Source organism: Chaetodon auriga, chromosome 22 (assembly GCF_051107435.1).
Source record: "Chaetodon auriga isolate fChaAug3 chromosome 22, fChaAug3.hap1, whole genome shotgun sequence".
NCBI classification, from domain to species: Eukaryota; Metazoa; Chordata; class Actinopteri; order Chaetodontiformes; family Chaetodontidae; genus Chaetodon; species Chaetodon auriga.
In genome coordinates this window covers 7,843,418-7,870,908 of record NC_135095.1, presented here as the reverse complement: position 1 = coordinate 7,870,908, position 27,491 = coordinate 7,843,418, and the positions used below count along the sequence as shown (strand labels likewise).

The window sequence follows — 27,491 nt, the reverse complement described above, 5'->3', positions numbered from 1 at the left end:
GCCAACTAACAACCCTGAGCATGTGCACCTTCCTGTCTGCCAGTAACACGCATGTAAAAACACACAGAACTCACGCGAGTCCGCTGAGATAACCCAAAGGCTTCAGGCTGCTCGCAATCCTGCTGCCGCCATTGTTTTCCCATCACATATCACCCTGATCTTCAGAAAGCCGTGACAGCCTCCCTCAGATTTATTACTCAGTCTGTTTACATTGCACTTTTCTCATTTGCAGCAAATTTCACTGTGTTTTATGCCCGCAGTTATGTAGCGGTGATAAAGAATAAAATGAAGGGAAGAACGAAGAAACAGCATTACTTCAATTTTTCCCCCTCATTTCCTCTGTTGCGTCCTGTTGACCCTTGAGCTTTTGGCAGGCTGGCCGGTGTTGATTTTAGCCCACAATCAATTCATTTTAATCACAATGGGCAGCGCAGGGAGCGAGGGGAGCGACGCGCTAATTGATTGGCAGGTATTTGCATATACAGTATGCAACAAAATGTCACGACCGGCCTTGGTGGTGACCTGTGTGGGCTGTTGGCAAAACAAACTGATGAGGGTAATTTATCATGCGGCTTGTGCTTTGCTGAGCAGGGGCTGCCGCACCCACTATTGTTAGCGCCGCCAGTCACCTGTCACGCCACGGTGGGCACGTGGAGAGGAGAGACGAGAGAAGTAGACAGGAGAGGAGAGGAGAGGGAGGAGCTGAGGATGGAGACATAGAGGCAGAGAGGGGAGAGATGATGCGCTGAGAGGAGAGGCAGATGAGGCCGATACGGTCGGTGAAATGTGAGACATTCACTGCCGCTGCCGATCAGTAGATAGAGCGCTCGTGGGTACTCCATGCAAGCCAGTATACCATGAAAATGTGCCGGTATGTGGCTGGTTGAATGGAAGGTGGAGATATAGAGGGCTGCACCATTCTGGTCAAAATGAGATTTTTTTTTCCACAGGGAATTGAGATGAAGATTTTCTTCCATGATTCGAAGGCATGCCATTTTCTGATAACATAATACATGTTGTCTCCATGCAGACAGAACAAGCAACATGTCCATTAGGCCACATTTACTTGTGTTACTGTCACACTACATCTAATAGTTTGCCCTGACCGCATAATTGTCACGTTTGGTCACAAAGGCCACTGTTCAGCAAAAGTTACGCACTCTCACTTTAACACTACTATATGTACTATATGCAAAGTATGAATCAACAACAAAGCATTATCTTTAATCGTCTGTATGTAACACATGTAAAAAAAACTAAAATGGGATGTTTAACAAGCAGCCAGCCTGCTATCTTAGCACCTATCTTAGCATTAGCTCTGTTGATTGCAAGCAACAGTACTCGAGGAGTCCTGTCCTCACAGTGATGCTACATCGTTCACACGCCCAGCTGATTCCCGCCTTATCAGTGGCTAACATTACCAAGCTAGCTAAGGAGACACAACATAAAGATAAGACAACTTTGGTGTTAATGGGAGTCATGTTTCTTCTCTTCTGGTAGCAGCTAACCGCCCACACCTCCAGCCCATGCATCAAGCACTGGTCTGCAATCAGAGTTTGGCCCCCCCATCAAACTGCCATTAAGATGACAAACAAGTTGACCCCCGACCTGCTGAGGTAACAGAGTGTCACTGGGATGATTTTCAAATTGCAATCTGGAAAAACTAATCACAAAGTAGTGAATTAGTGGCCAGTAGTGCACAGAACTCTGCGTGGACACATTTGTTTTACTTCACCATTGCTGTATTTCCACACTTCTGACTATGTTTGTTGTTCCTCACAGGCTTTCTCTTTTTCTTTCACCACATTTTAATAATGAGGACTACCCACTTGCTAAGACAGTTCAGGGAGAAATTGGGAGGGCTTGGTTTGATGCAGCAGATCTCTCTGCTAACTCAAACACAGCAGCATGTCGCCACATTAAACTGAGATGGCATAGGTGCTGTAATCAGGATGCAATCTTAATGCTGTTAATTGCGCAGCTGTAATCTACCCAAGAAATGCTTCTCTGGTGCTGTCGCTCAGTCTGTAAAGCTTTGATTCCCTTTAGCGCCTTGATGTCCAGCGAACAATAAATTATCAGCTGCCCTACTGAACTGAAAACCAGTGAGATGAGAAAGTCCTGTCCCTTAGATTTTTAAAGAATATCTCTGTAAGTAGAGGTGAGTGTGGATCAATAAAAGTGTTGGATGCTTTGCTGTGAAATAACCGAGCAGCTGAGGCTGGGTGGCTGCATCATTACTCTCGCTGTTATTACAACCGTACGAAGCCTGCGGAAATCCTCCTGTGTACAGGCTGCACTTATAAGGTAAACATTTGGTCATCATCACCATAATTATGCCCAAGCACAAGTCCCCACGCACAGCCTGAGCAGAAATATAGTTAGGGGGCTAAAGGGAGCCAACGCAACTCATTAATAGCATGCCAGACTCACCGTGATAACATTGGATCCAATCCCTGAGAGAGGTTTTATTTTTTGACCAATTAGCTGCCTGAACAACCTATTGGCCATGAAGTGATCTCTGCAGGGACTTTATCAGACCATGCTCTATTAAATCAGCTCTCTGGCTGAGCAGTTATGTACCATCACAGTGCTTAGAATGGCTGGCTCTGATTGATGTCACTGCCAAATGCCAAGTAATAACGGCTGTTATTGTGCGTCTCGATGCTGCTGTTTCCTTATGGATGAATCCGATGCTGCGTGTGTGTGAATGTATCTGTGCACTTTTGGGTACAGACATAATGGGTGATTTTTTTTTTTTCTTCTTCTTTTTTTTTGTGCGTGTGTGTGATAGACCATTTTCAGCTATATGGCTGGTTGGAAAGATTATGATAATGCTCAAGGGTGGAAGCTGTTCTGAATCAGAAATATAGTGTTAGAGTATTCACAGTGTGTCTGCAGGTGGGTCAAAAGGCCTGGCAATAGGTGCTGTATAATTTAGGCATGTGGGAAGTAATCATAATGACTTAGTAAACTCTGCATGAATGCATCCACTGACACGTCTGAGTAACTCCAGGTTTGGGGAATTATTTTATGAAGCGTAATAATTGTTGAGGACGTACGAATGCCGTAGATTGAGGTTTCTGTACACTGATTTCATTTCATTTAGCTCATCTAGCTCTTTTAGATGTGGGTCAGTTGCATCATTAGTGGGGTGTTCAGACTGAAAACAGCACTGCATAGAAAAAAAAAAATGTTGCATGTGCGTGTGTGTATGTGTGTGAGACAATGAAATAGTGCAGAAAGGCCAGTTTGAGTAAAAACATCCTTGAATTTGAATGATGCCAAAACGCTGCACTGCATTCATAGATTCGTTTTCAATGATCAGGGTTTTGTGAAGGTTTTTTTTTTTTTTTTTTTCACCAACATTAAGGTCAAAGTCAGGGATTTTCAAACACATCCGGTCTCTGTTTCAAAATCGATCCAGAGGTTTAAGTGCTAACTTCATGCAGCATTCTTAGTAGTGGTGAATTTTGGAGTAAAACCCAGCTCAAGGTGCAGCGCATCTTACTTCCAATGTTTTGGTGTCTGCTCGCCATGTGACCATGGCAACCACCACAGCGAGGCAAACAATACAGGAGCTGTATCTGAGTCCTCTGGAATATATCTTTGATCACCAGCACAGAACAGACAGATCAGTGAAGTCTGATGATCTGATCTGGGACAGTAAAGAATGTGATCATCGTCATATAGCTAAAAAAAGCTACAACCTGCTGTATTTAGCTGCATAATGAGATTATACTAGGTGGATAGTGTGTAGCTCCGGCCCGTGATGTACAGGCTGATAGGATCAGACGTAGCCAGGAGCAGCCGCTTGCTGTCTGAATATTTTAGGAAACCTTTATTTATGCATTATTTTGTTGGCTTAAAACTAGTCATATTTAAACAAGTATCTAAAAATACTGGCGTCAGCATAGAAGATACCCACCGTATGTAGGTTTGCCATTTTAGAATGTGATCTCCCCTAAATCTCTATGCAGGTATTCACAGTGCTACAGACCTGAAACATAATCTACCACGAATTATGTTTTTAAAACAGTGCTATCGCTTGTCTCACCTTCAGCCAGCTCTCCTCTCATCTTGTGTACATGCACCTGTCTTCATATTTTGGTTCCTGTGTTGCATTTCTGCTTTCCCCCCTCGGTCTGAATCACCTCAGCTCTTTGGTCACAATCCAAAGTCAAGACCAAAGCCAGCGCTTGTGGCTATACAGACAGGCCAGCCTTGATCCTTCCATATGAAACACGATGAAAGGCGGCTGGCTGCAGAGAGGTCGGACGGGGTAAATGTGTCAACCCCGCAACACAAAACACGGCGAGGAGTGAGCAACACACAGTCCCTCCATAACACACCCCAAATAGAGTCTTCTTGTGCGCTCTTTCATTACCTACGGCCTTTCTTTGGTTTGTGCCATGTATAAGGCCGGACTTGGCGCTCATAAGGGCAGGCAGTTCTAAACTGCTATCATTGTTGTGTTGGCAGTGTGAAGGCACACTGATCCCTCTGAGCAGGATGATAAAAATCTGTCACAGTCGCCTGCATGGAGGAGCCCATTGTTTTGGGGATTAAGGAGGATTAAGGGCGGATGCTGGCGACCGAAGGGTTTGAGCAGTGTGACCCTTTCACTAATCATTATGAGACAGATACAGAGCACTCAAACTCCTAAAGCCCGAGATCGCTTTGGATTATCAATTATTCATGGCTGACAGGAGCAGAGTGAGAGGGAGAGAGTATGGGAATGTGGCGACAGTTGGAAAGGTCCCTCAACGAGGTGCAAGGAGTGTCCACAAATGTCTTGCATAACATTTAGGGATGACTCATGAGCGAGACTCTTGTTTTTCCTCATATTAGCAGCCAGTGTTTTAATCTGAACATGCTGAACACAGCCGTCATCCACAGTTACTTGTTGGCTGTATGAGGGACTTTCAGGCATTTGTTTTAAAGCACAGCCAAAGAGTCAGATTAATTGTTTTAATTTTTTTATATTGTCTTAAGTTTTTTGATTTACTGATCTCCAAGAGAGACATGGCACCCCGTGGGGACATGGATAGCTCTCACATTTTTATTTAAAAGCTGATTTAAAGTTGTTTGTGTTCCTCTCTATTTATTTTCCTTCAAATACTTTGATGCCAGCAGGAGGCTACAATCATCATGTCCATCTTGGAGATGTGAAATAATAGCGCAAAAATGATTGCAGTAATTGTTTCACTTAAAGTTGATTATACTGGTTTTTTTTTTGTTTTTTTTTTTTAAATTACAGTCTGGATAGTTGTGTAACAGGATTTTTAAAAGAAATTTGGCTCCTCGCAATTTTGGCAGCAAAAGCACACGGGGTTGGGCCGGCGCTAAGAACATCTAGCTGAAGACCGTTTTAGTCAAACAAATTAAAGGCAACAAGCAAAATAATGTAGCTGTTAAAAGATTTTCTTTACCTTAATTGTGCTTGTTGTTTTAAACCGCAGAGTCGCCATCTGCAGAGTAAAAGCACACAACGTGTAAAGTGGAAAACACGACTCGAATTAAAAAAGGCACATCACCTGAATTTATGGTGCCATTAATGTGTGCCACTTCACACCTCCCAGTTCGCAGAAGTCATTTTTCTCTTTGCCATTTTCATCATGTGTCACCGTGAGTGACATGGCTGTTAAAAAGCTAAGAGGTGAGTGATGTGACTGACTGAGGAGAAAATGATTAAGCACAGCACCCATGTGTTTATAGGCCACTTCACCTGCCCTTTGTGCATAATGTGCCTGCTGCACATCTAGTACATTACAGAAAATAGCTGGTTGGATGCATCAGTTGCAGCAATTTTAAAATAGAGCTAATCTTAGAAAAAGTTTGCTCTTTAGGTGCACCTTCACCTCTAGTTCAAGGGCACAGAGACCTTCAGAAGGTGTCGGGGTGCCGCGGCACCACCAGCGCTCGTGAATTGCGCTGATGGGGGGTGTCACATCCTCCTCCTTTCAGTCCCTCTGTCCTCCTTAAGAGAATTCCCCTCCCGCCTGTGTGAAGCTGTTAGTGTGCTAATCGCTTCAGTCCCACTCCATTATCAAGGTGCAGTGTTCCTGCAGTGCAGTCCCTCACTCCTCACCTGGTCTTTTGGGGACAGTTGGAATAAGATGATGAGGGCTGGACCAAAGTATACGAGTGTGACCGCTATAACACATAGACATCAGCCCGCTGACCCCGTGTGCAATCCTGAGAAGTATAAGTCCAGCTTTAGGTGTTTGTATGATAGATATTCCCTCTTTGTGTTACTGTCTCTCCACCGCAGCTCAACACAGAAACCATGGTGCACAAAAACCAGATTCAGAAAAACTTACCCGCTTTAATCCATTAACTCAGGCTGCTACATTGCATTACCTCCAGATAAACCTCTGACAGACTGTGATTTTTTTCCCTAATACCAACGTTTTTCTCACGCCCCTCGGCATCCCATACAGATGCACAAGGTACCCTTTAATGTCTATATGAGGTGCCTACCAGAAGGCCTTGCTAACACGTGGTTAATGTCGTGAAACGGTGGCAGTTTCGTTAGGTTTAAATAGTTTCAGATCAAGGTTTAGGTCAAAATGAGTAGGTTAGCACACGCGATTTAAGCTCACTTATATATGTAAGTTAAAATAAAAAAATAACATCCACTTTCGACTTCAAATGGGACACAAACACCGTTCTCTTGGGTGAAAATCTCATGTTTTACACATCCATCCACCCTGACATGTCCTTGCATGGACTTTTTCGCTCTTTATACGATCACCGTGCGGTCTGGTATGAGGAGCAAGCACAAGCTGTTTCAGTGTACATGATCCAGTGTGGGCACGTGAGTATTGTTTTGACTTGAAAAACTGTGACCTTATCCTTTAATTCTCTCTATTTTCGTCTACTTATACAGTGAGTGCATGTCAGGGAAGATTAATTCAAAAAGCAAGGAGGGACCTGCTTAACTTGGACTCTTATTCAAATGCTTCAGATAAAAAAGGCCCAGCTGACGTGCCCGCTCTCCCCTCCTCTGATTGCATATATGAAAATGCCATAAATGACATTTAAAGAGCACGCAGGCCCAGCTCAACTCTGCTTTATCATTTCACCCAAATGGAATTACAGTCAGATAACCATTAAAGTAGAAAGCAATCAGACGTCAAAGTGATTGAAAAGTACTCTTCAGGGGAGGCATGGAAACTGTTTTACATATGGGCCTGTGTTTTACTACATTGCTTCCAGTCCAGGAGAGAAGGATATGATGATGATGATGATGATAATAATAATGATATTGGATCTCTGTGCTCTGTTATTCTGTCAAATGAATACTCTAAACCTCGTGGCGTTCTATCAAATTAAGCTGAAAAACACATATCAAACAGGATGGGCAGTTAACTGCTAACATCCATAGGGTAGAGAGCTCATGGCTTCGCACAAACCGTCACGACAACTGAGTGAATTAAAGTCTGATATGAAATTTCCTGCATGGCAAAACAAGCCCGAGAAACGTATATGGAATTACAAAGATTACAGAGGCAAAGAGGAACACGGACTGCCTGTCAGTCAAGACAGAAAGCAGCCATTAAAGTCGAGCTGATGCGCCGTTCTACTCCATAAGCCATTACAAAGACAAAATGCAGAGATTCACTTCGGCGCAGTGACACAAGACCGTGTGATGCCGCGGAAATGACGAGATGATGCGAAGACGAGCTTTTGAAGTAATTATGGTGGTTTGACAATGCCGAAATAGAGTTGTCAAGTTCCTGACCCCATTATGATTTGAAAGTTCATAACAAACTTTAATCCTGTGGAAACACTGAAGAATGACAGTGATTTAAAACGCTTTGCCCTTGCTCATGGGGACTATTGACAGTGGGTTGAAGTTGAATTTACGGACTTCTATTGAAGTAAAGAGCTCGTACTGTAGCTCCAGGTCTGCTTTCATTGAGCTTCTCCTTCCAGTTTCACTTTCATGTTGCTCTCCTGTGTAAAGTAACAGTGGGTCATAAAATGTGTATGTCTCTGTGAGTGTGTGTGTGTGTGTCAGACTTGTGCAGCCATGCATGAGATCCTCAGTGAGTCTGCACCTGTAAATATCTAAATATCCCATCTTTCCACCACATGCAAAACCATTATAAGGGAGTAAAAACAAGACATAGCTAACAGGGTTGCAGTCATCTCAGAGACATTTAAACCTGCACTATTTATGAAAGATTGTCACCTAATGAGATCCAATTAGAACAATGCCTAATCAGGTCACCAATAAAAAATGAGTGTCTGCTATCAGATGCCTGTATGGATATTAACAGATTTGATTAAGGGTCTAGGTGCAGCTATGCAGTAATTTATGCTAGCTTCCCTTAGCAGGAAAACTTCTATGAAACCTAAATTACATCTTTATCTATAGGAGTAACAGCTGACACAGAAAGATGCCTCATCCACGCTGTGTAAAATGTCAATAGGAACAGAATGTGATCATTTGCAAAACACTGAAACCCCATATTAGGGTGAAATATAATTTTTGGATGTTTGAACGGCTTTTCTGTTTACCCTAAACAATGAAATAATAGCTCGCTTCAACAGCTCAGTTTCAGAGCTTGCTACAACTGAGGGCTTCATTTGCAAAACATATCTCCTTTTGATTCATTGTCCTAAGTCATGTTTTTCTGGTGCAGCTATGAAGCAACAATCGAACAGCAGTTTGGTTTTAGCCTTTTAGGAAAGGCTTTTATCTGTTTTTACAAATGAACTGTCAGTCAACATTTTAGGATGACTTGCTGTTGAGAAAAGTCTTCAAACAAACCAACAAAATCAATCTACATACCATGCTCTCACTGAAGTCGCTCGGTCTGGCTGCAGATATGTTTGTTAAAACTTGCTAAAATTCAAACTGATGTCGATGAAACTGTGAAGACTTGAAGCCTTGAATAACAGTTCTCAAGGTTTCTCGAGGGCTCTCTCACACAGATGGAACGCTGCTAAAGTTCTATGTTTATGACACTGGAATGCTGCTGCATCACAAAGATTCCACTTCTGAGATGACTCTCTCTAAAAAATACATGAAAAATATAAGATATAAAAAAAAGTGCCTAAAGTGAAAACAGTATAACAACAAATAAATGTGATTTAATGGAGATGATGAAGCTGATTCAACCTTTTCAGAATGAACATAATCACCATTAGCTGGCTTGTTGTCAGTAACAATACTAATAATCTCAATAGCATAAAGATTCATTCAGTGTCACTGCTAAATTTGGCTATTTTTTAATTAATTAGGCTGAAAAAAAAATGGTTTTGCTCAGCTTGTGACAACGTGTGCTTCTTTTTGTACCGTTTGCATGGCGTCACTTATGTTAGAACTACATTGTAATGAATCAGGCCCTCCTCTCATCCTCGTCATACAATGTATTACTTGTGGTTTGGGGTTCACCCAATTACACCAACACAACAGAAGGCTGCAGGTACATGTTAACAGTGAAAAGGTATATTTTTCTTCATGCACTTACATTCACCTACAGACCATAACTGTGAGGCTCTCAGGCTTCTTCCTGAAGGTCATCACTGATGAGTTTGTGACTTTGTTGTTCACCACATTCAGAAGCTGCGTTAAACCAAGTCTATATAACTTCCTGTTCCAAATGAAAGATTGAATTCACTACTATTTCCACTTATTAGCATGTGGAAAATAAAATACAATAAAATCTGACGAGTTCATCTAAAAACAACAGACACAATGTCGACATTTAAAATATACCACAGTCCTTATGGCATTGTAAATACTTGAACATTTTGTCCTGTAAAAATGCTTTTTAAAGCTCACTGATACTGGCAGGGAGGAAGGCCCAGCCAAGGCAACATGACATCAATAACACTGACATTGCCTCTACACAAAACACTTTAAAAGCCTAATATTATGAGCTAATATTGCTTTCTAACCCTCAGATGACAGAGCACTTGACCAGGAACCGGGGAGGTCCAGCTGGTTCAGAGTATCTTCCAACATGTAACCACACGCAGAGGTAAGAGAGCAAAACAAAGAAACAAATTTCCATTTTTGGCAGGTAAGGAAATGAAGGCCAAAGTCACACCAAAGCCCATAGTCTGTTACCGCTGCAGGAGCTCTTTGGTCTCAGCCTGTACACCTTATTCTAACACACAGTATTTCCAGCCAGCAAAGTGTGGAGCAGCACTAATAAATAGCTGACACAAAAAGCAGCCAGCAGCTTTAATGAAGATACAATCTCCACTAACTAAGTGTGCATCAGTGAGCGAAGCCAGAAATGTTGCCTTGGGGTAAAATAAATGTCCACTGCCTCTTTTTCAGCTCTGTTTTGCCTCAGGAGCTGTTAAAACACACAGTAAACGATCAAATTCAAAGATGGCTGCTTTGTCCTACAACTGAGCAGAGTGTGGGCTGTAAGTCTTTACAATTATCCACATTAGTGTGCAGGTCTCAAGCTCCCATAAACTCTTCATAGAGGAGATTCATCAGGCAGTTTTCTGCTCTTATTGGTTTTCTATTATTATCTATAGTTGTGTTTTCCCAATATTCTTCTGGACTGTTGGTATTTATGTGATGAAAGTTAAAAAGTCAGTCCAGCAATAGTTTTTCTGCTACTTTTTGCCATTAGTAAATGTTACAATATTCCAATGTCAATTGATCGCAGCTGAAAGACCAAATGAAGAAGCCACGCTCATACTGAAATGTAATATTGTGTATATTGAAAAGCTGTAGGTGGCTTCGCCGAGTCTACAGTGGAGATAAATCCTCCGCTGGTGCCACTGACAGATGTTGTCTTGTGCCTATAAAATAATACAAATTAGATTATATCTCTGGCTCTGAGTAATATGGCTAACACTGGTTGCAGTTTTACAGCAATGAGTAATACAAGGCGAGCATTAGGAGAAGTTTTGGGACAAATCTATTGTCTCCAGAAGAGGAACGGACACCATGACATTATTTATGACAGAAACACACTGCAGTGTGCCATGCTAGATGTTTTAAATAACCAGACAACTGAATGACTCTAATACCCAAATAAAAAGCAGACCGTTATCTCGAGTTATGTTGAAGGATGGGGCTCATGCACCTCCACTATTATGCTCGGGCTCCGTGTCATCAATCCTGCCTATAGTACTAAATCCTGGCCAGGATCTATGAACCCCTATTGGTATTGGATTTCAGGACAGCTATGAAACCCTCAGTCAAAGCTTTAAAACATCATCTTTGTCTTAATCCACTGATCGATAGGTCTGACAGGTTGAAATAACACAATAAAGTAGATTTAGTGGTCTAGCAATGTGGGGACATTTCATACTTCAGATTAAAGGCTGGTGCATCGTGCTCTGAAAGAGGAGCTAAAACACTGTCTCTGCTATCCAGAACATCCTGAATGAGGCCCCTCCACACAGTGAAAAATATGATACAGGATGATTTTTTATGTTTATATTTAATTTATTTTTTAAGAAAATAATTAAAAGCCCTGTTTCTGTTATCCTGCATATGCAAAGCTACAAAATCCACCTTTATATAAGTAATTATTAGTCCTACTAAGCAAATATGTGACACAGCAGAGATGAGATAATGGGATCCTACACAACCTAATATTTTCAGTAACATATCCCCATTACTCCTGAGCAGTTGACTGTAATTATATTTACAGGAAAGGTGTTCCATCATGTTCTACTACATGGTACATTTACATTACAAATGTATTTTGGAGGTTCATTATTATAGAGACAGTGCTAATGAATAAATCTATGTTAAATTTCTTTCATATCATTTGTAATTGCGTACTTAAGTTGATTGATGCCAGCACGTTTTCATTGACTGTGGGATTTTTGCTGGGATTGTGTAGGAATCTGTCAGGAAATGAGAAAGCTGAGACTCTAAATTAGAAATGAGCGAAGGAGCGCTTCTTTTATCTGCAAGATGTGGGTGAGATTCGCCTTAAGGTCACACCGGAGTGGCACGTGGGTCGATCAGAGGGAGAGCCAATCAAACGGGTCTGGTGTGACATTCAAAAATCAAGTATGGAGGTGTCCCAGTTGTCCCAAAAAAGGCCAGTTTGGCTAATACATGTGATCATTGTTAGAATTGATAATGGTTTGTCCATTTTCCGTCTTTCTCCTTTATATAAAATCCTCTTGGCACAAAGAGAGCCAGTCTTACATGATCCACCATGTCCAGCCAGCCAAAATGGACTTTGGCTCAGTTTTCTAAAACAACATCAGCTGAATGTTCAAATTAAAAATAAATACATTTGTGAATACATTAAAAAAATGAAAAAAAATAAATAAATAAATAAAATTGTAACCATAATGAGAACAGCCTCCACAGGGCACCTTGAAGGAGACACCTACTTTGTGGCCACAAAGGGGTGCATACCATTGTACGCTTAGAATATATCACAGTAATCAATAGACTAACTATATAGATATTCAGAAAACAAGTGCACACATACATACACACAGGGTCTGTTCAGATCTGGGTTGAGCAAAGGATGTAGATGGGGAAATAAATGCTCAATTTGATGTCACCATTAGAGCCCAAACCATAGTGGATTCTACATAGATATTTTTTTTTTTTTGGCGAAGTGTAACCAAAACATACAATGAGCAGAACATCCTTACAGTTAAATAAAAACAAACCTGTCAATTTTTGCTATTTCAGCACTGATATTTCTCGTCATTTACATATTTTATACCTTGAACATGCCCAAATTGATCACCTCTAACATTTCAGGGCCTCTTGATAAATAAATAAATAAATACATACATACATACATACATACATACATAGATAAAAATCCACACACCTACTGTGTCAGTCTTTATTTGATACAGTCACAAGCATTCTAACCCATTTTAACATGCTGAAGTGCAACAGATTGACTCACGTTTTGATCATTTTGCAATGGTTTTATTTCCTGTAACACAGGCCAGCGTGAATCCTTTGCTCAGAGCATGTTGGAACATATACGGTGGGCTAAAAGACTCCACCATCATCACCATCTTGGAGGCCACAGTAACCTTCACCTCATGACCCAAAGCATGACTCATTGCAAGATTTCTCTTTTTATTCCATTAATTTAAACAGCTCTATTTATGTTTAATATTACACACGGTTCCTTACAAATACATAAACATTGGATCACATGATGCAGCTTTTTATCTACTACTATCATTCAACCCTCCTTGGAGCACAACGGGAAAATCAAAGGGCTAAACTGATCTTCTGTCTTAATCTATAACAACCCCACAAACACTCTTCTTGAGTGTCACACGAGCCTCTCCTCTGTGACAGGGAGTTTATCTGAGGAGGTAGCCTGCTGCTATTAGCAACAAGCGGTTTGTCATCTATGTCTTATTGATCATTTACATGTACATTCCAGGCGACATTGTGCTGACATGTAATCTCACATAGATGTAAGTGCCGCTCAAGATGACAGATTGAGACTGGAACCCACATTTATATATATATATATATATATAAATCACACTGTATGACAAGCTGCCACCACTGATAAAGGCCCATTTAAATGTATAGAAGGGTGTCGTGTTAAAATTTGTCGCCGGGAGGGTAGAGAAGTTACTCTATCAGGAGGGTTCCCTCAGGGCCAGTAAGAAGCTGAACCACTGAGCGCTCACCCCATGAATCCTATTGTTAGTCTAATGAACAGACAGGATTTGATTAAAACATTTCAAACATCATTTGGCCCGCGATGCGGCGCAGAGAAGCTCCCCTACTGAGCACACTTAACACCCTGATGATCTGAGGCGGGAGGCCTCTTACTCCCGCTCAAAGGTGAGCCCACAAATCACTGTAATGCATTCAGCAGGGGTCTCTGTCTGCTTCCCGCTCCCCTTCTCTTTGCCGCTCACAACATTTGTCGTTAAAAATTCATTAGACGCTGTTTGTATTGCCTCCTCAAGGATGTCACCCATGAAGGCCGACTGTGTAGGAAGAGGTGGCTTCCTCGGGCCGGAGGGGATTGATGGAGCTCCTGGTGTATGCGGAGGTACTCTCCATGGCTTTGATGTATGCATCAGATCACAGAGTAAGAGGCGCGCGCCCAGAGTTTGAAAGAGACATGCAAGTGGCTTCCTGCATGGCCGCTGTGACCCCTGTGAGTTTAAGTTGCAAGCTTTTTCCAAGGCTTTCAGTCACTTCTCACCAGCATCCTGTAGTTTGAATGAAGACATATTACCCTCAGCTATCTCAGGTTTTTACTGACAGTTTTAACCCGTCACTGTCACTGTGTGTGGTTTCACCACTGTGTCTGCAAGAGGACACCTGTCTTACGCTGTGTTGATCACTGACCTTTTGCTTTGACCTCTGTTGTCATGAAGCGCATGTTAAGGTTGGTTAGATCAGATAGAAAATATAACATTCCTCTTTCCATCAGTGGGTCGTCTGTTGAAATTGTGACCTGTTTTAGATTCCCATGGCTGTAAAGTATTAACACACAAACCATGAGTGATGCTGAGGTGAATATTAATGGGGATAACAATGGGAAACATTTGTACTGGTGCTTAGTAGAATTAGCTGAAACTGAAGAGTAATTTCAATGCGCAGTATTTTTATTTTGAGAAGCTGAATTCACTTGCTTTACACTTTGTCTCCTTCTCTTTCTTTTAACGCTAACTGTCCCAGCAGATAATTTATTCAAGGCTCAGCGTTTAGCAGACATAATCCTCCTTGCTGATGCTTTTAGGTGCACATACTGTACAGTAATTGTATAAAAGAGTAAAAGTGGGGTTTCAGGCACTCTGATAATCACCTACTCTTTGCCAAGAGCACACCAAAGGTAGTGTGGAAAATGGAAGGGGAGAGAAAAGAAGGAGGGAAGCCAAAAAAACTCGACACAGGAGAATCAGCTGTCTACTGGACCGGTGAGCCGGGTCAGGCTGATAGGAGCTTGGCCAGCACGGTTGGTGCACCCAGGCTCAGTCCTGTCCTGCAGCTCCGATGCAGGTCCCCGGCCATAATGGAATCTGACAGGATGTAAATGAGTTTTTAAAAGAGCTGGTGAAAGCTGGTCATTTTTCTCATTTAGTGGTCCTGTGTATTGGCCAGGTCCCCAGCTGTCACCCTGCATCCCTGCCTTTCCGGGGATACGGAGGTGCATACAGTAGCAAACCTTGATTACTAGTGTTATATAGGGTGGAAGATGCATTTCACACTCTTTATGTCTTTTTCTGCAGTCATTCATTATTCATTTTATTTCTGTTTCTTCTGCATTGAGAACACAGCAGAGAGCAGGGGTTTCCAGCCTTTTATATATGATGCATTCATAAACTTGAATAGGCTACCCTTTCAACACCACTCAAATATGCTCTTACAAATTTATGTGAATGTTATTGTTGAACATTGTTAAGTAGGCTGTGTAAATGTGTGTATGTTGCATTATTTTGTCATATAACAATACACAGTTTAACGTACAGTTTCCGACCATGTATCCATTACCTTTAGCTATTATTCATTTGCCTAATTTTGGCTAATTTCAGCTGCTTATCAGTTACTTTTAGCTAACCATTTCAGCTCATCATCCTTGCTTTTAACTAAAAAATCCAACCATTTATCCATCTGTTTAGCCAACTGTTTCAACTGTTTACTTTTAGCTAAGCATATAAATTATTTATCCATAATTTTAGCTAACTAATCGAACTGGTTATCCATACTTTCAGCTAACTATTCCAAGTGTTTGTTTCTTTTAGCGAACAACTACTTTGCCTTTTCACTTTCAATTTATAACTGCTGACTTAGGTTTGATGGGCAACCGTACTTTTAAAGCATCTACAAGTTGTTTTTAACTGGTTATGAAATCTTATTTCTGAAATACATTACAAGGCGCGGTTTACAGTCCATGGAGGCATAAGTCATGATGGACATTATTGGCATATACCAAACTTGTTATGTTGGCCTTGCTACCAAGCTGTATCTTGCTGTTGGCTTAGTAACATTATAAATGACCATTGATATCTTAAGCTAGGATCTGTTTTGGAGGTTGTTACTGATGTGTAACATCAACCTTTCCAGCAGTTGGGAAACCACAGATGAGACTTTTCTCAGTCTTGAGAAGCTGCAGCATTTATTAACTGACATACTGTAACCAACACTGTACATTTACTGCCAGACTGACAACTCACTGCTAACCTTTTCCTCTGCTCCGCTGTCACTGACTGTCACTTTTCTGCTGCTTGCTCTCTCTCAACCACACACTCGCTACACACACAAGAACGCAATGGGAGAACATTGAATTTTTTGTGAATGCTTTATCACAAAAAGGACAAGCCTTGTTTGAGAAAAAGTTCGAGTAGCAAGTCAAAAGACTGCAGATAAAACCAGGAGAATCCTACATCAGAGAGCAGATTAATAGTTGCTCCGATTCTCTCTGACCAATCAGTGATCTGCAGTGTTGTAACTCCACTTTTTATTCATGGCTCAGAAAACTTTTACCATTGAAAATGCAAAAATAACCGTTCTAATGTGTTACAAACTGAATTGAATTGGACTGTATGAACAGTACTAATGCAAAGTTGGCTTTGTCTCACCATTAATCCTATATATATTATACATACATTACCTCATTGCTAGCATGCATCCGTGCAGTTTTAGTCGGGTTAATTGAGCTTAGCTGAGTTAAGACTAATTAGTTGAGCTGCAGCCCCTGGCAACTGAGAGAGAATCCCCTCATGTAGAGGTAACCCTGGTTGGAAATGACTGACATAGAGGATTTTGTTGTGAGCCTTCAAAGATTCGTTCCTGTCCTATTTAGTGGAAAATAAACATTAGCTCTTAAGGTGATTATAGGAGTCCTCATTACAATGAAGGTTTATGTTAGCAAATAACCTCAATATAACACGCTATTAGGATTAGGTTTATGCCATTAATTGTGCAACAATAAAACTATCAAAAGCAAATACAGAACTCTTGCATGGTCTTAACAGTTATACATGGTGCAGTCACCTCACCCAGATGCTCCCAGGGCTGCTCAGCAGTACCAGTGCAGCATTAATGAGCAGCGATAATGACTAAAGGCAGTTAGTTAGAGTTAAATGGAGCTTGAACACCCAGCTGACAATGAACCATCTACCACAGAGAGGTTGATCAGGGCGAGTAAAGGCAGGCTCGGAGCTCTGGAGCTCAACCTGAGCTTTCACGTGTCAAACTCCACACAGCAGCAAGGCGTTAAATGGAGGAAAAGGTGAAGACAGCTCTAGTGCTGGATGTACACTAATTAAGGTTCTGGTGCCAGGAGTGTCAAGCTTGGTTCGAAATGTTCTTGTTTGTAAACCACCTAATTACAGTATATTCATTTCATGTTTGATAAAAGGGATTTGAATATGATAATGATAAGCATTTGCAGCACACGGGATGTTCTTGCTGTTGATCTGAAGACGTTTGCTTTTTCTGACTTTTTACTCATTACTTACATGAAACTTTTCTTTGTCAAGTCATTAACATTTTGAATACTGTAGGTTTTGATTTTATGTATTAAAATGTTCTCCAAAGTCACCCTTGACCTCAAACCCCATTTAAAAATGTGTGAATGTGACCAATAAGAGCATGTCACACCTTTTAAGTTAAGTAATTGCAAACTTATTAGCATACAATTACCAATAACATATGTCTTATTCTGCTACATGTTCCACTATGTTCCCCAGCTAACAACTAGGTTTGACTGTCTGCTGTTTGGTGCTAAGCAGGTAGTGTAGAGTGGATTTATCAGAGCTGCTGTGGCTGGAAACGAGTGAACTAAAATAGCAAAGTTGCCGCTTGTAAAACCAAAACAAAGCAATGACCTGAAAGAGGCTAAAATACTCCATAAACCTGAGAACTACAGAGTTGGGTGATAATTATCTATAGGATTGTCACTACAAGCAATTCCTTTCACATTGCTTGTAGTTAATTGGTCAAACGTTAATAAAAAAGTATTGATTATAGCAGCTTTAAAGTACAAATTTTACTGTTCAGTAGCATTTATTCTCAATCACAAAGGAAAAACAAGAATAAAAAATGAACACAGCACAGGTGAAGCCTCCATTGACTGCCATTAAAGGAAAAGAAATGATGGATAAACCCTGTCTGAAAACCACATGACTGTGGTTTAGTCATTTGTTCTTATGTAGCCAACATGTCACCCACTGAGGTATTGTTTTGTCTCTCGTTGCCCTAACCTTGACAGATTATTGGCCGCACTGAGAAAACCCGGACCGTTTTATAGGCTGAAAATATTGGCAGGGGAAGGCATCCTTGTGAGGTAAGCAGCTGTGCTGGCCATATTGCGTATCGATCCACCTTGTGCCGTGATGGCTGCACTTAATTAGATTTATATTGTAAACAAAGACTCACAGTATGAAATTTGAATTAGCAGGTAAATGTTATCCATCAAAGCAAATAATAATATTTTGTGCAGTGTGATGCAGTATTGGTATTTCGGAGATTTATCTGGGCTGTAAACTGAGGGAGAATCTTTTACCCTGAGCGTTTACTGCAGGCTGTAGAGCTGCATGCAGCCTGCGTGCTCTTTCCCTCGTCTCTGCAGGCTCAGTGATGGACACATCGACCGACAAATAAACACAAACACAGAGGAATGCAAGCGCACAGGCGTGCTCTGCCGTCGTTCCCTCGAAAGGAGAAGTGAGCAGACACATGAGGCTTTGAAGATAAGGGAGAAAAACCAACCTAAGGTACCAATCTGCACACTCCATAATAGTTGCCCCAATCTGTCTCCACAATTGTGTCGTCATACTCTGCAGGGCTCCTTTTTGACTGTACCTGCTTATAGTCGTGGCTCCAGGAAACCCCACATTGTCCTGTTCTAATCAAATTAATACGTGTAAAGGCATGATTCCAAACGCTGTCAGAAAAACCTCAAGGATATGGAGCAGATTATTGGAATTCAATCTGATGTAATTAAACGCTCTTCTTACAGTCTCTCACTGAGAGAGAGAGGGGAGAGAAAAAAAACCCCTCAGTTACTTTGAGGTCTCATTTCCGGCTCCAGATATTCCTCTGTGTCATAGAGGGGGGTGCACAGGATGATCCATCCAGATCACTGTGTTAGCTCTCAGAGTATAAGTCAAGCATAATGGTTCAAACTGAGATTTAGCGAGGGAAGCTGGGGTTAAGACCTTTGCTTCTCTCTGTTTAGACTGGAATCAAAAGACTTTGTTTGCTGCATGAAGTCAGAAAGGATTCAGATGGATTTCTGCTTCTTGTTTGAGGAGGTTCATAAATATTCCCATTGGTGTAATGTAGGATATGGCAAATACTTGGAGCAAATACTTGCATACCTGCAAGTGTCTACAGTTTATTTATTTCTTCGTTTTTTTTTTTTTTTTTCTTTTTCGGTGTGCAGTGTGTGTACTTACTTCTGAAGAACCACTGTTGTGTGTATCCACTCCAGACATTGTGCACAAAGTGGCTTGGTCCTCAGGCTTTGTGATGTGTGCCAGGTCACAGAGAGGGAACAGGCAACTTCAAAGTCGCCTGGCAACAGGGAGTTTTATACACATTGCATCTGCTGTCTTCATTGCACTCGAAAGTGACGTTATCACCCAGGCCCCAAACTGTGTTTAGTACAGTATGTAGGCCTACAAGAAGCTAGTTAACCCCATTCAGATCCAGCATCCACTGTCATGGATCACATGTTGTTGTTGGCTTCATTCTATAAAAATGACTTGACAGTAGTAACCATGTAAATATTCAGTCATGCTTCAGGGTTTGATTTAAAAGTTAATTTGAATGCCATTTTCATGTGAATTAAACTTTCGCTTAACTTTTTGTATTTTATGGAGAACCATTTTTCCAGTGACGGTACCTCCATTGTTTTAAAGGCATTGATTTTCAATGCTCACATGTTATTAGAGATGTTGTTTTAAGTAATAATTTGCCTCTGATATGAATTTTTCCACCAAAAAGTTCAATTACCTTTTGAATCAAATTAAATCATCTCCTTGTCTCTGCTTAGAAAACATCCAGACTACATAATTATGCAAATGTGTTTTAACTTCTGCACACAAGCCATCAGATTTTAGTGTGAGCGCGGAGAAACTTTCCATCTTCAGCAGATAAATGTGAAAACAGCCTTCTGGTGTCAAACTGTGCACATACATCATTATGCACAGCGAAACTCATGCAATAAGCAATTTTTCTTTCTTTTTTTTTTGAGTGGCGGGGGGGCTTTAACTTTTACCAGTACTACAGCATGTTATTGCACTAGCTTGTGTTTTAAATGTGTGCATTTATAAGTCACTGCTGCACCACCGTGCAGTCCATGTATTGTCTTGCTTTGGGAGGTTCCATGTATGTAAGCATTATTATTATTAACAGGGCTGTTCTTCTTAGCCCCTGAAAAGCCAACATTTTGGCGATACATGGCTTCACAACGATACACTGGCTATTACAACTTAATGACTAATTTGATAGTGAACTTTTAATTGGAACACATGTGGACACTGCCTTATAGTGCTGTATCGGAGAAATGTAGCTGCATCACAGGTGCTGGATTTAAACATTAATAAAATATAAGTTAAAAATATATACATTTCAAGTGGATCACATTGCAGCAATTTAGCAGCTTGCTTGTTTGCCTGTTTTCTAAGCAGCACTGAAAACATAGCAATCATGAGCTCTCCTCAACTACGGACTGTAGTCGCACAGTAATTACCATTGCAAGTGACATCCACTGAAGTAAACTCAATAGCCCTTGAAAACTGAAAACCTTATTGGAAACCACATGACAGCAAACAGTTCTGTGGAATGCATAATTGCATGTGTATATGGATTAACGCATCCAACTGACACTGTCTTTTATTATTATGATCTGTTATTGTGCGGAACTGCTCTCAGTCCGTCAGCCCCGATCATAGCTCTTAGCATTGATTAACCTCTTATTTACTGTTACAGCTTCATTTTGTTTTTGGATTTGACGTTTCTCACCTATGTTTCCAGTGTCACCAAAGCAGTCAAGAGGGGGCTCTTTCTTTGAATTGCGTCTCCTGAGGGTTTGTATATGTTTTTTTCATTTTTGTTGTGCTGGTTCAGACACCCTTGCTGATGCACACTTGTAAAGCAGAGTCCTTTTTGTTAGTCCTTGACTTACCTTGAAAGACATATTTTCTGGATGGCTTGTACAGAAATTTTCTCTCATACACTGGAAAAATTATAGAAAATAATATTTAGTGTGCATGGATACATGTAACCGTGCTGCTCAAATCCTCTGTAACCCACAACAGGATGAGCTGTTAAACCCTCTAATGGTGCTCTCTAATGTTTGCTAGAGCACATTTTGAGTGTGTGATACCCTGTTGAAAAATTAGTTGTACTTAACTCAATCTAACCCATTTCTATTGAACTATGTTAGGCCCCAAATCCACAAACTTTTCCAGGTGGCTTTGTTTCAGGATGATACCTCATCATACCTTTTTTTTTTTTTTTTTTTTCTTCGTGTAGTTTAGTTTACAGAACAGACAAATGTATATGAATAACCCTAAAAAGTCTGTCAAAGTTTGAGCACTTTTTAAAGAAAACATGCTATATGAATTGGTTGAGATGGCCATTAATGGTAAAGGTGCTGTTACTAATGTTTTTACAAAGCTGGATATTACAATTTTCTGACTTTAAACTATGGGCAATACTATGTATACAATCATATTCCACTATATATTTGTGGACTTTATTATATCAGCATCATTTATCGTGACTAAATTGGTGAATCCATGGACAAAAAAAAAAACTAAAGAAACACAGAGGATTCATTGCCCAAAACACAGAAGCAACTGTGAGCTAGTTCTCTTTGGGTCACGCTGTGTATTATATGACTTTTTCTTATGTTCTTGTTTATATGAAGATGTTTTTCTTTATTTCATGTTTTGCAGGTTGTTCAAAGTGCACTTTCGCTGTGGACGGACATCTCAGCAGTTTGATGGAGCCTCAGGATTAAAAAACTAAGTGGTTAGTTGAAACATTTTTTTGCTCTTTGTGTCAATGAAAAGAGAGAACTCCAGTCCACTGTCCTAACCCAACCCTAACCCTAAGGCTAATGTTTTGGTAAAACTTTACATTTTAACTGATGGCCTAAGGACCGTAACGCTGTATCCCCTGTCAAATTTATCACATGTAAAAGCACAGTGTGCAGGAGTTCTCTCTCCTCTTGCCCACGGATATTTCCTCCTACACACCTGTCGACAAGAAACTGAAGGTGTGAATGAGCCTTCAGGATTTGCTGTTAGTGTCCAAAAGAACTAAAGTATGCAAAAAAAAATTAAATGTCCCATTGCTTCGACTGGGTAACAGGAGGATTGAAGGAGTATTTAAGAATAGATGGAGGCTTTAGTCTTTTCCAGTAACCTCTGGCATCAAAGTAACGCCCTCACTGACACCTGGCATCAGTTCAACCACCAGCAAGTCACTGGTGCAGCTAAGAAATAAGACCCTTGATTGCATCTCAGCACTGGCTGATTGAGGGACCTTGATACCTCTCCCCACACGCGATCACCTGGGAAAGAAAAGGAAACTTTCATTTTCAGTCGCTCTCTTGGTGACAGAGCACATAGAGTCATTAAAAGTAGGACCAGAATAAGATCATTTGAATTTTTACTCGGATGACCTTGAACACCAAGACCATCTAAATTTGCAGGGGACGTTTCTTTTCATGTATTTAATTTATTCTTAAAATATTTCATGATAAAAAAAATGTATGTAAATGACTCTGATACTTCTGCAGTGCTTCCTCGGCTTTCTCTTTCTCTTTCTCTCTCTCTCTCTCTCCTCGTTGTATTCATCGCCAGCGGAGAGAGGCCAGATTTGTGCGAACAAACACAAGCACAAAAATAAATTAAGAGATCAAAACCCATAGAGAGGAAATGAGTCAGTATTCCACACCGTGTACAATACAATATCATAGCAAATTAGCAGATTTCAATGGCTTCCACTGACTACCATAGATTTACAATGTTCAGTTGGCTGCAGATCAGTCCTCAATAAATTGTGTCACTTTCCTTTTTTTTCATTGATGGTTCTGATAGACAGTGACTTGTAGATGACCATGAAAAGAAAGCGGCTACTGAGGTGTGAACAGAAAACCTGGGACTACGAGCCAGCAGTCATGAGAACAACAGCATTTGTTCACATCCTACTAAACTGCCATTGTGACCACATTTTAAATCCAATAAGCTTCTCTACAAAGGTACAACATATAAAACTGTTAAATATATAACTTTTTAGGGCCTTTCAAAATACATTTAATGACATTTCTTTACTCCTTCTTCTCGGACTCATCAGCGTATATACTCTCTGTAGATATTCGTCATCTCTTTGATACGGTTTGCACTCCTTATCCGTGACCAACTCGACAATCCTGCAAGCTCTCCCAACCATAGCTACTGAAAAATGCAAATCAGATATTTTTTTTTTTTTTGATACACAGTTATACGTATGTAGTACCTATATCTCCAGTTCCAAAATACAGTGGTGGGCTTAGTCTGAGAAAAAAAATGTCTGGAAAGTTTTAAAAGTACTCCATTGATTGTGTACGGTACATATGCCACCAGACGCAAAGTTCGGTTTGCATCGGTCCATTTGTGCACCGTGTCTCTGTGGGGGCAGGCCGAGACACGAACAGCAAGTTCACCAGGTCTCTGTGTGTCTTTGCCAAACAGTCCGCTCTGTCATAATTAGCGTATTTGTTGTTTTGCTCTTTGGTCTATAAAAATATGGGAGGTTTACTCCAGCAGAAGGCCTATTCACAGCAGAGTGCGCTCAGTTCCGTTTTTTACGGCCTCGCAAGGTGGTCCGAGAAGCAACAGGGGTCTGGTCTGTAATGGTCCGGTTGCTCTGGAGCTCCTGGTCTAGAAGCTAGGATGTGATGTGGGAAATCCCTTATTCAAAGTGGCTAGCAGTTTCAGACAGAGGACTTCCAGTGAGGCAAAAAACCGTTGGTGGGATCTCTAAGGTGTCCGATCCTCCGTGGCACGAGCGGGCGCTGCTAACTTCACAGAGCAGGCAGATAGAGTGGAGAGGAGGTGGACGCGACATTTTGACCCAACGACAGATAGCAGGAGGGAGCAGTCACAAACCCGGAGGAGCCGGTCACAGGAAATAGACAGTGTTTGACAGCAAGTAGTTTGTCCAGTGTCCAGGGGAGACTTCGCTCCCTCAAACAGTCACTCCCTGGTTTTCCTGTCTCTGGCTCTGTTATGAGACCTGTGAATCAACAAGAACAGAGCAAACATGAGATGATTGTTTTAGGACACAGTCACTGTCACTGCATTCTCAGCTCCTGAGAGAAGTTAGACTACTTCTGAAAGTGTATTTATTCATTTTACAAGCAGCAGCACAGTAAATCTTCTGTTTCACAATTCAGAAATGTAATAATTACTTCAGTGTTTGGGATTAAAGTTTGTCTTTGCAGTATAAACACGCCTGCTTATTCTCACATGTCTTCATCTTCTTTATCAAGTAATCAAGTATCAAGTAATCATTCAGCATTTTGGGAAACAAGCCTTTTTAGTTGTTGCCAACAGTTGGACGAGAAGATCGACATCACTCTCAGATCTGTCCATTACATATGAAACTAGAGCCAGGGGGACAGTTAGCTTAGCTTAGTCAGGAAATAAGTGGAAAGTAGCTGGAGTCTTGCTACATGTTTCCTCTTGTTTCCAGTCTTTATGCTAAACTACCATCATCTAACTTAGGAGAAGACAACAAATAAGCATACTTCCCAAGATATGGAACAATTCCTTTAAGTGTGTGGTGTGAAAGTTTGTCTTTGCAGGATAAATGCACCTGCTCTCTTGCATAAACTCTCCTCTCCTTTAAAAGAAATAGGTTGACATTTTAGGAAATATGCTTGTGCAGAGAGTTAGATGACAAGATTGATGCCGTTCTTACATCTGTATGCTAAATATGAAGCCATAGCCAGCAGACGGTGAACTCAGCTCAGTATGAAAACTGGAAACCAGCACCACAACGCTCACTACAAAACAGGATATATCTCATTTGTGTGCTCCATAGTGCAGCCTCAGACTGTTTCCTCCTGTTTCCAGTCTTTATGCTAAGCTAACTGGCTGCTGGCTATAGCTTCATATCATAACAGTATAAATCTTCTCATCTAATTCTAAGTAGGAAAGCAAATAAGCATCTTTCCCAAGACACTGAAATATTCTTGTAAAAGCAAAAACTCAGACTTCTGAGGAAAGAATCATTGCATACATTGTGTGTTGCTATAAGCGCTGTGTGTACCGATGGCTCCTTACCAAATGGAAGTGTTAATTGCAGCACTCTTCTAGCATTGTGACAGGAAAAATAAAAACTCAACAGCTTACTCTCTGTCAAATCAAGTGTTTTCCCTGTCAAATATTTAGAGTTCTTCAGCGGGTGCAACCGAATAACAAAGCCAGCCTCACAGTGCAGAGACTGAGAAACAATTAATCTACCGCAGAAAGACAAATCTGGAAGCCTCCTCACCATCTGGCCCCTGCCAGTCATACAGCCAACTTGATAGAGGCGCCGATGCCTTACAAGACTGCCGCATTGCCACCGAAGCTTAATTCATAATAATGAACTCTTGATGATTTCACAGGGTGCAAATTGCCATGAAAGGGGCAGGTGTTGGATGGAGTACTTGCATGTATCACAGATGACAATGTCTGATGCTGCGGGAATAATAAACATCTCAATGAGCTCGGGGGTTTAATAGAGATAATGTCACGCTTCTGTCGGGGCTGAGCATGAAATGACCCCGAGGTAGAACAGCTTAAAGCGGGGGCATGACTGTGCTAAGTGCCTGACTGTGACCGCTGCCTAAACAGGTGTTTAATCCCAGCGCTAGTCCCCTATGCCGACGCCTCCTAGTGGGCACACTGAGATTACAGCGGCCCTGAATGGTCAAGGAGCCGCAGATAAAACAGAACGGCCACGTCTCAAGAGGAATGGTACACACGATTTGAAATAGATGCCTGGCATAGAGGTCTTGTTTATGTCAGCTACCACATAGTCTGCCATGGTAATTTTCTTCTCTCTATGTTCCTCTCCCTTTCTCTCACACCCACACTGTGGCAAATGGTTCCCCATAAATCTCACACACAAATCTCATCTCAGAGAAATGCAAGCCTTCTATTAAAAAGAGGAACGAATGTCAGATGAATATGAGATGAATTTGCCCTATGAATAAAATTCACAGGCCCTAGGTGATTATTACCTCGGGTTTATCAGGAAACGACCATATTACTCTATTTTATATCATATAACAGAGAGGGAATATTTTACATTTTTTGCGCAGAGTTGTGGGAAATGTGTTGCAGAGCTACAGAACACATGGGCAAACTTTGAGTACAGCGGGGTCTAGCTGTTCAAACAAGACCAGTTTTAGACGAATTGGAGAGAGACTGATAACTGCTGCAGGTATCAGAGTAACAGAGAGGAAAGTCACGGGCAGAATCCATCTGTGTTAATGTCTAATTTGTGCAGACTTCTCTTGTTATGGATCAAGCAGGCAATCCACTCAATACATATTGATATGTAGCCAGCAGTGTTCAATAGAGGACGAGGAAAACATTTGATTTTAGGGATGTTACACAGAGTTTCCTGTCTCTGGGCAAAGCTGAACTGCTTTGATGAATAAATTGATGCTGGCTTTCGTATACATTTTGCATGCGCATTCAAGTGAAAGAGCAATGCAGACACATCTGCTGGAGCCAGTGAGGATTCTACACAATACATATGGAGTCCCTCTCCAGCTGGGAGTTAGAGGATTTAAAGCAAATGCGCCCGAGCTCATAGCCCCGGCTTGACATTTCCTTTCTGTGTGTGAACTCTCACTGACTCCCTCCAAAATGTCACAGTGCGGTGACCCACGGTGAACGTGTGAATGGGCACGCATGAAAGAAAATTGATCTACTTTGCCCCTCCAAACTGTTTATCGAGAAGCTGATAGATGGGAATAATGCAAAATCTCAGCAGTTTGCGGCTGATTAAAGGACGCGTGATCGATTTTGTGCATTCGCTGGGAGCTTTGCAAGGTGCTGCCGAAACATCCGCTAATGGAATAAAGCCTTTTTTGCTCATCTGTCATTCCAAAGTGCTGCTGCTTTTTTGCATCAGCTCACCATACTTGTTTCTAATACTTGTTCCTGCCCCCACTGTTTAATGTTAAGCCTTGTGCAGTCGAGCATGCTCTCTTTTGGATTGGAGCACGCAAGCCGCACAATAGCCTGCCAGATGAATATTCATAAGTGAACTTGTAGGTTAGGAATGATCCACAGGTTAATAAGGAAAGGGAAATCGCTCATTACATGCTGCGAAGCTAGATAATGCCTGAAGCAGATGCTGAGATCAAAACACATGAACATGTATGCGAGGGCCTCCAGACACTAGGCCCCATTCCACATTAAGAGAGTTCAAAGCTATCTGGGGTGTTATGTCATTATCAACCCTTTCATACTGCATTTCTTCAGAACATCAAAGCAAACACAGTTCACTATCTGCATACTACAATATGATC

The 27,491-nt window shown here is 41.2% G+C and overlaps 1 protein-coding gene across 4 annotated transcripts in view; it reads right to left on the bottom strand.

The window, feature by feature from the left end:
- Window positions 1-22,642: 22,642 nt before the first annotated feature.
- The window catches only part of tafa5a (TAFA chemokine like family member 5a), a 137,324-nt gene continuing 132,475 nt past the window's right edge, over window positions 22,643-27,491 (bottom strand). For 2 of the 4 annotated variants that reach the window (XR_013075858.1, XR_013075857.1), the window contains exon 5: window positions 22,643-24,193. Coding sequence is in view for 2 of the 4 variants with exons in the window: in XM_076722347.1 (XP_076578462.1) it covers window positions 24,185-24,193 (9 nt within the window). In the remaining 2 variants the exon portion in view is untranslated. The remainder of the gene's footprint in view (window positions 24,194-27,491) is intronic. The other 2 variants (XM_076722347.1, XM_076722348.1) reach the window with 2 other exon arrangements.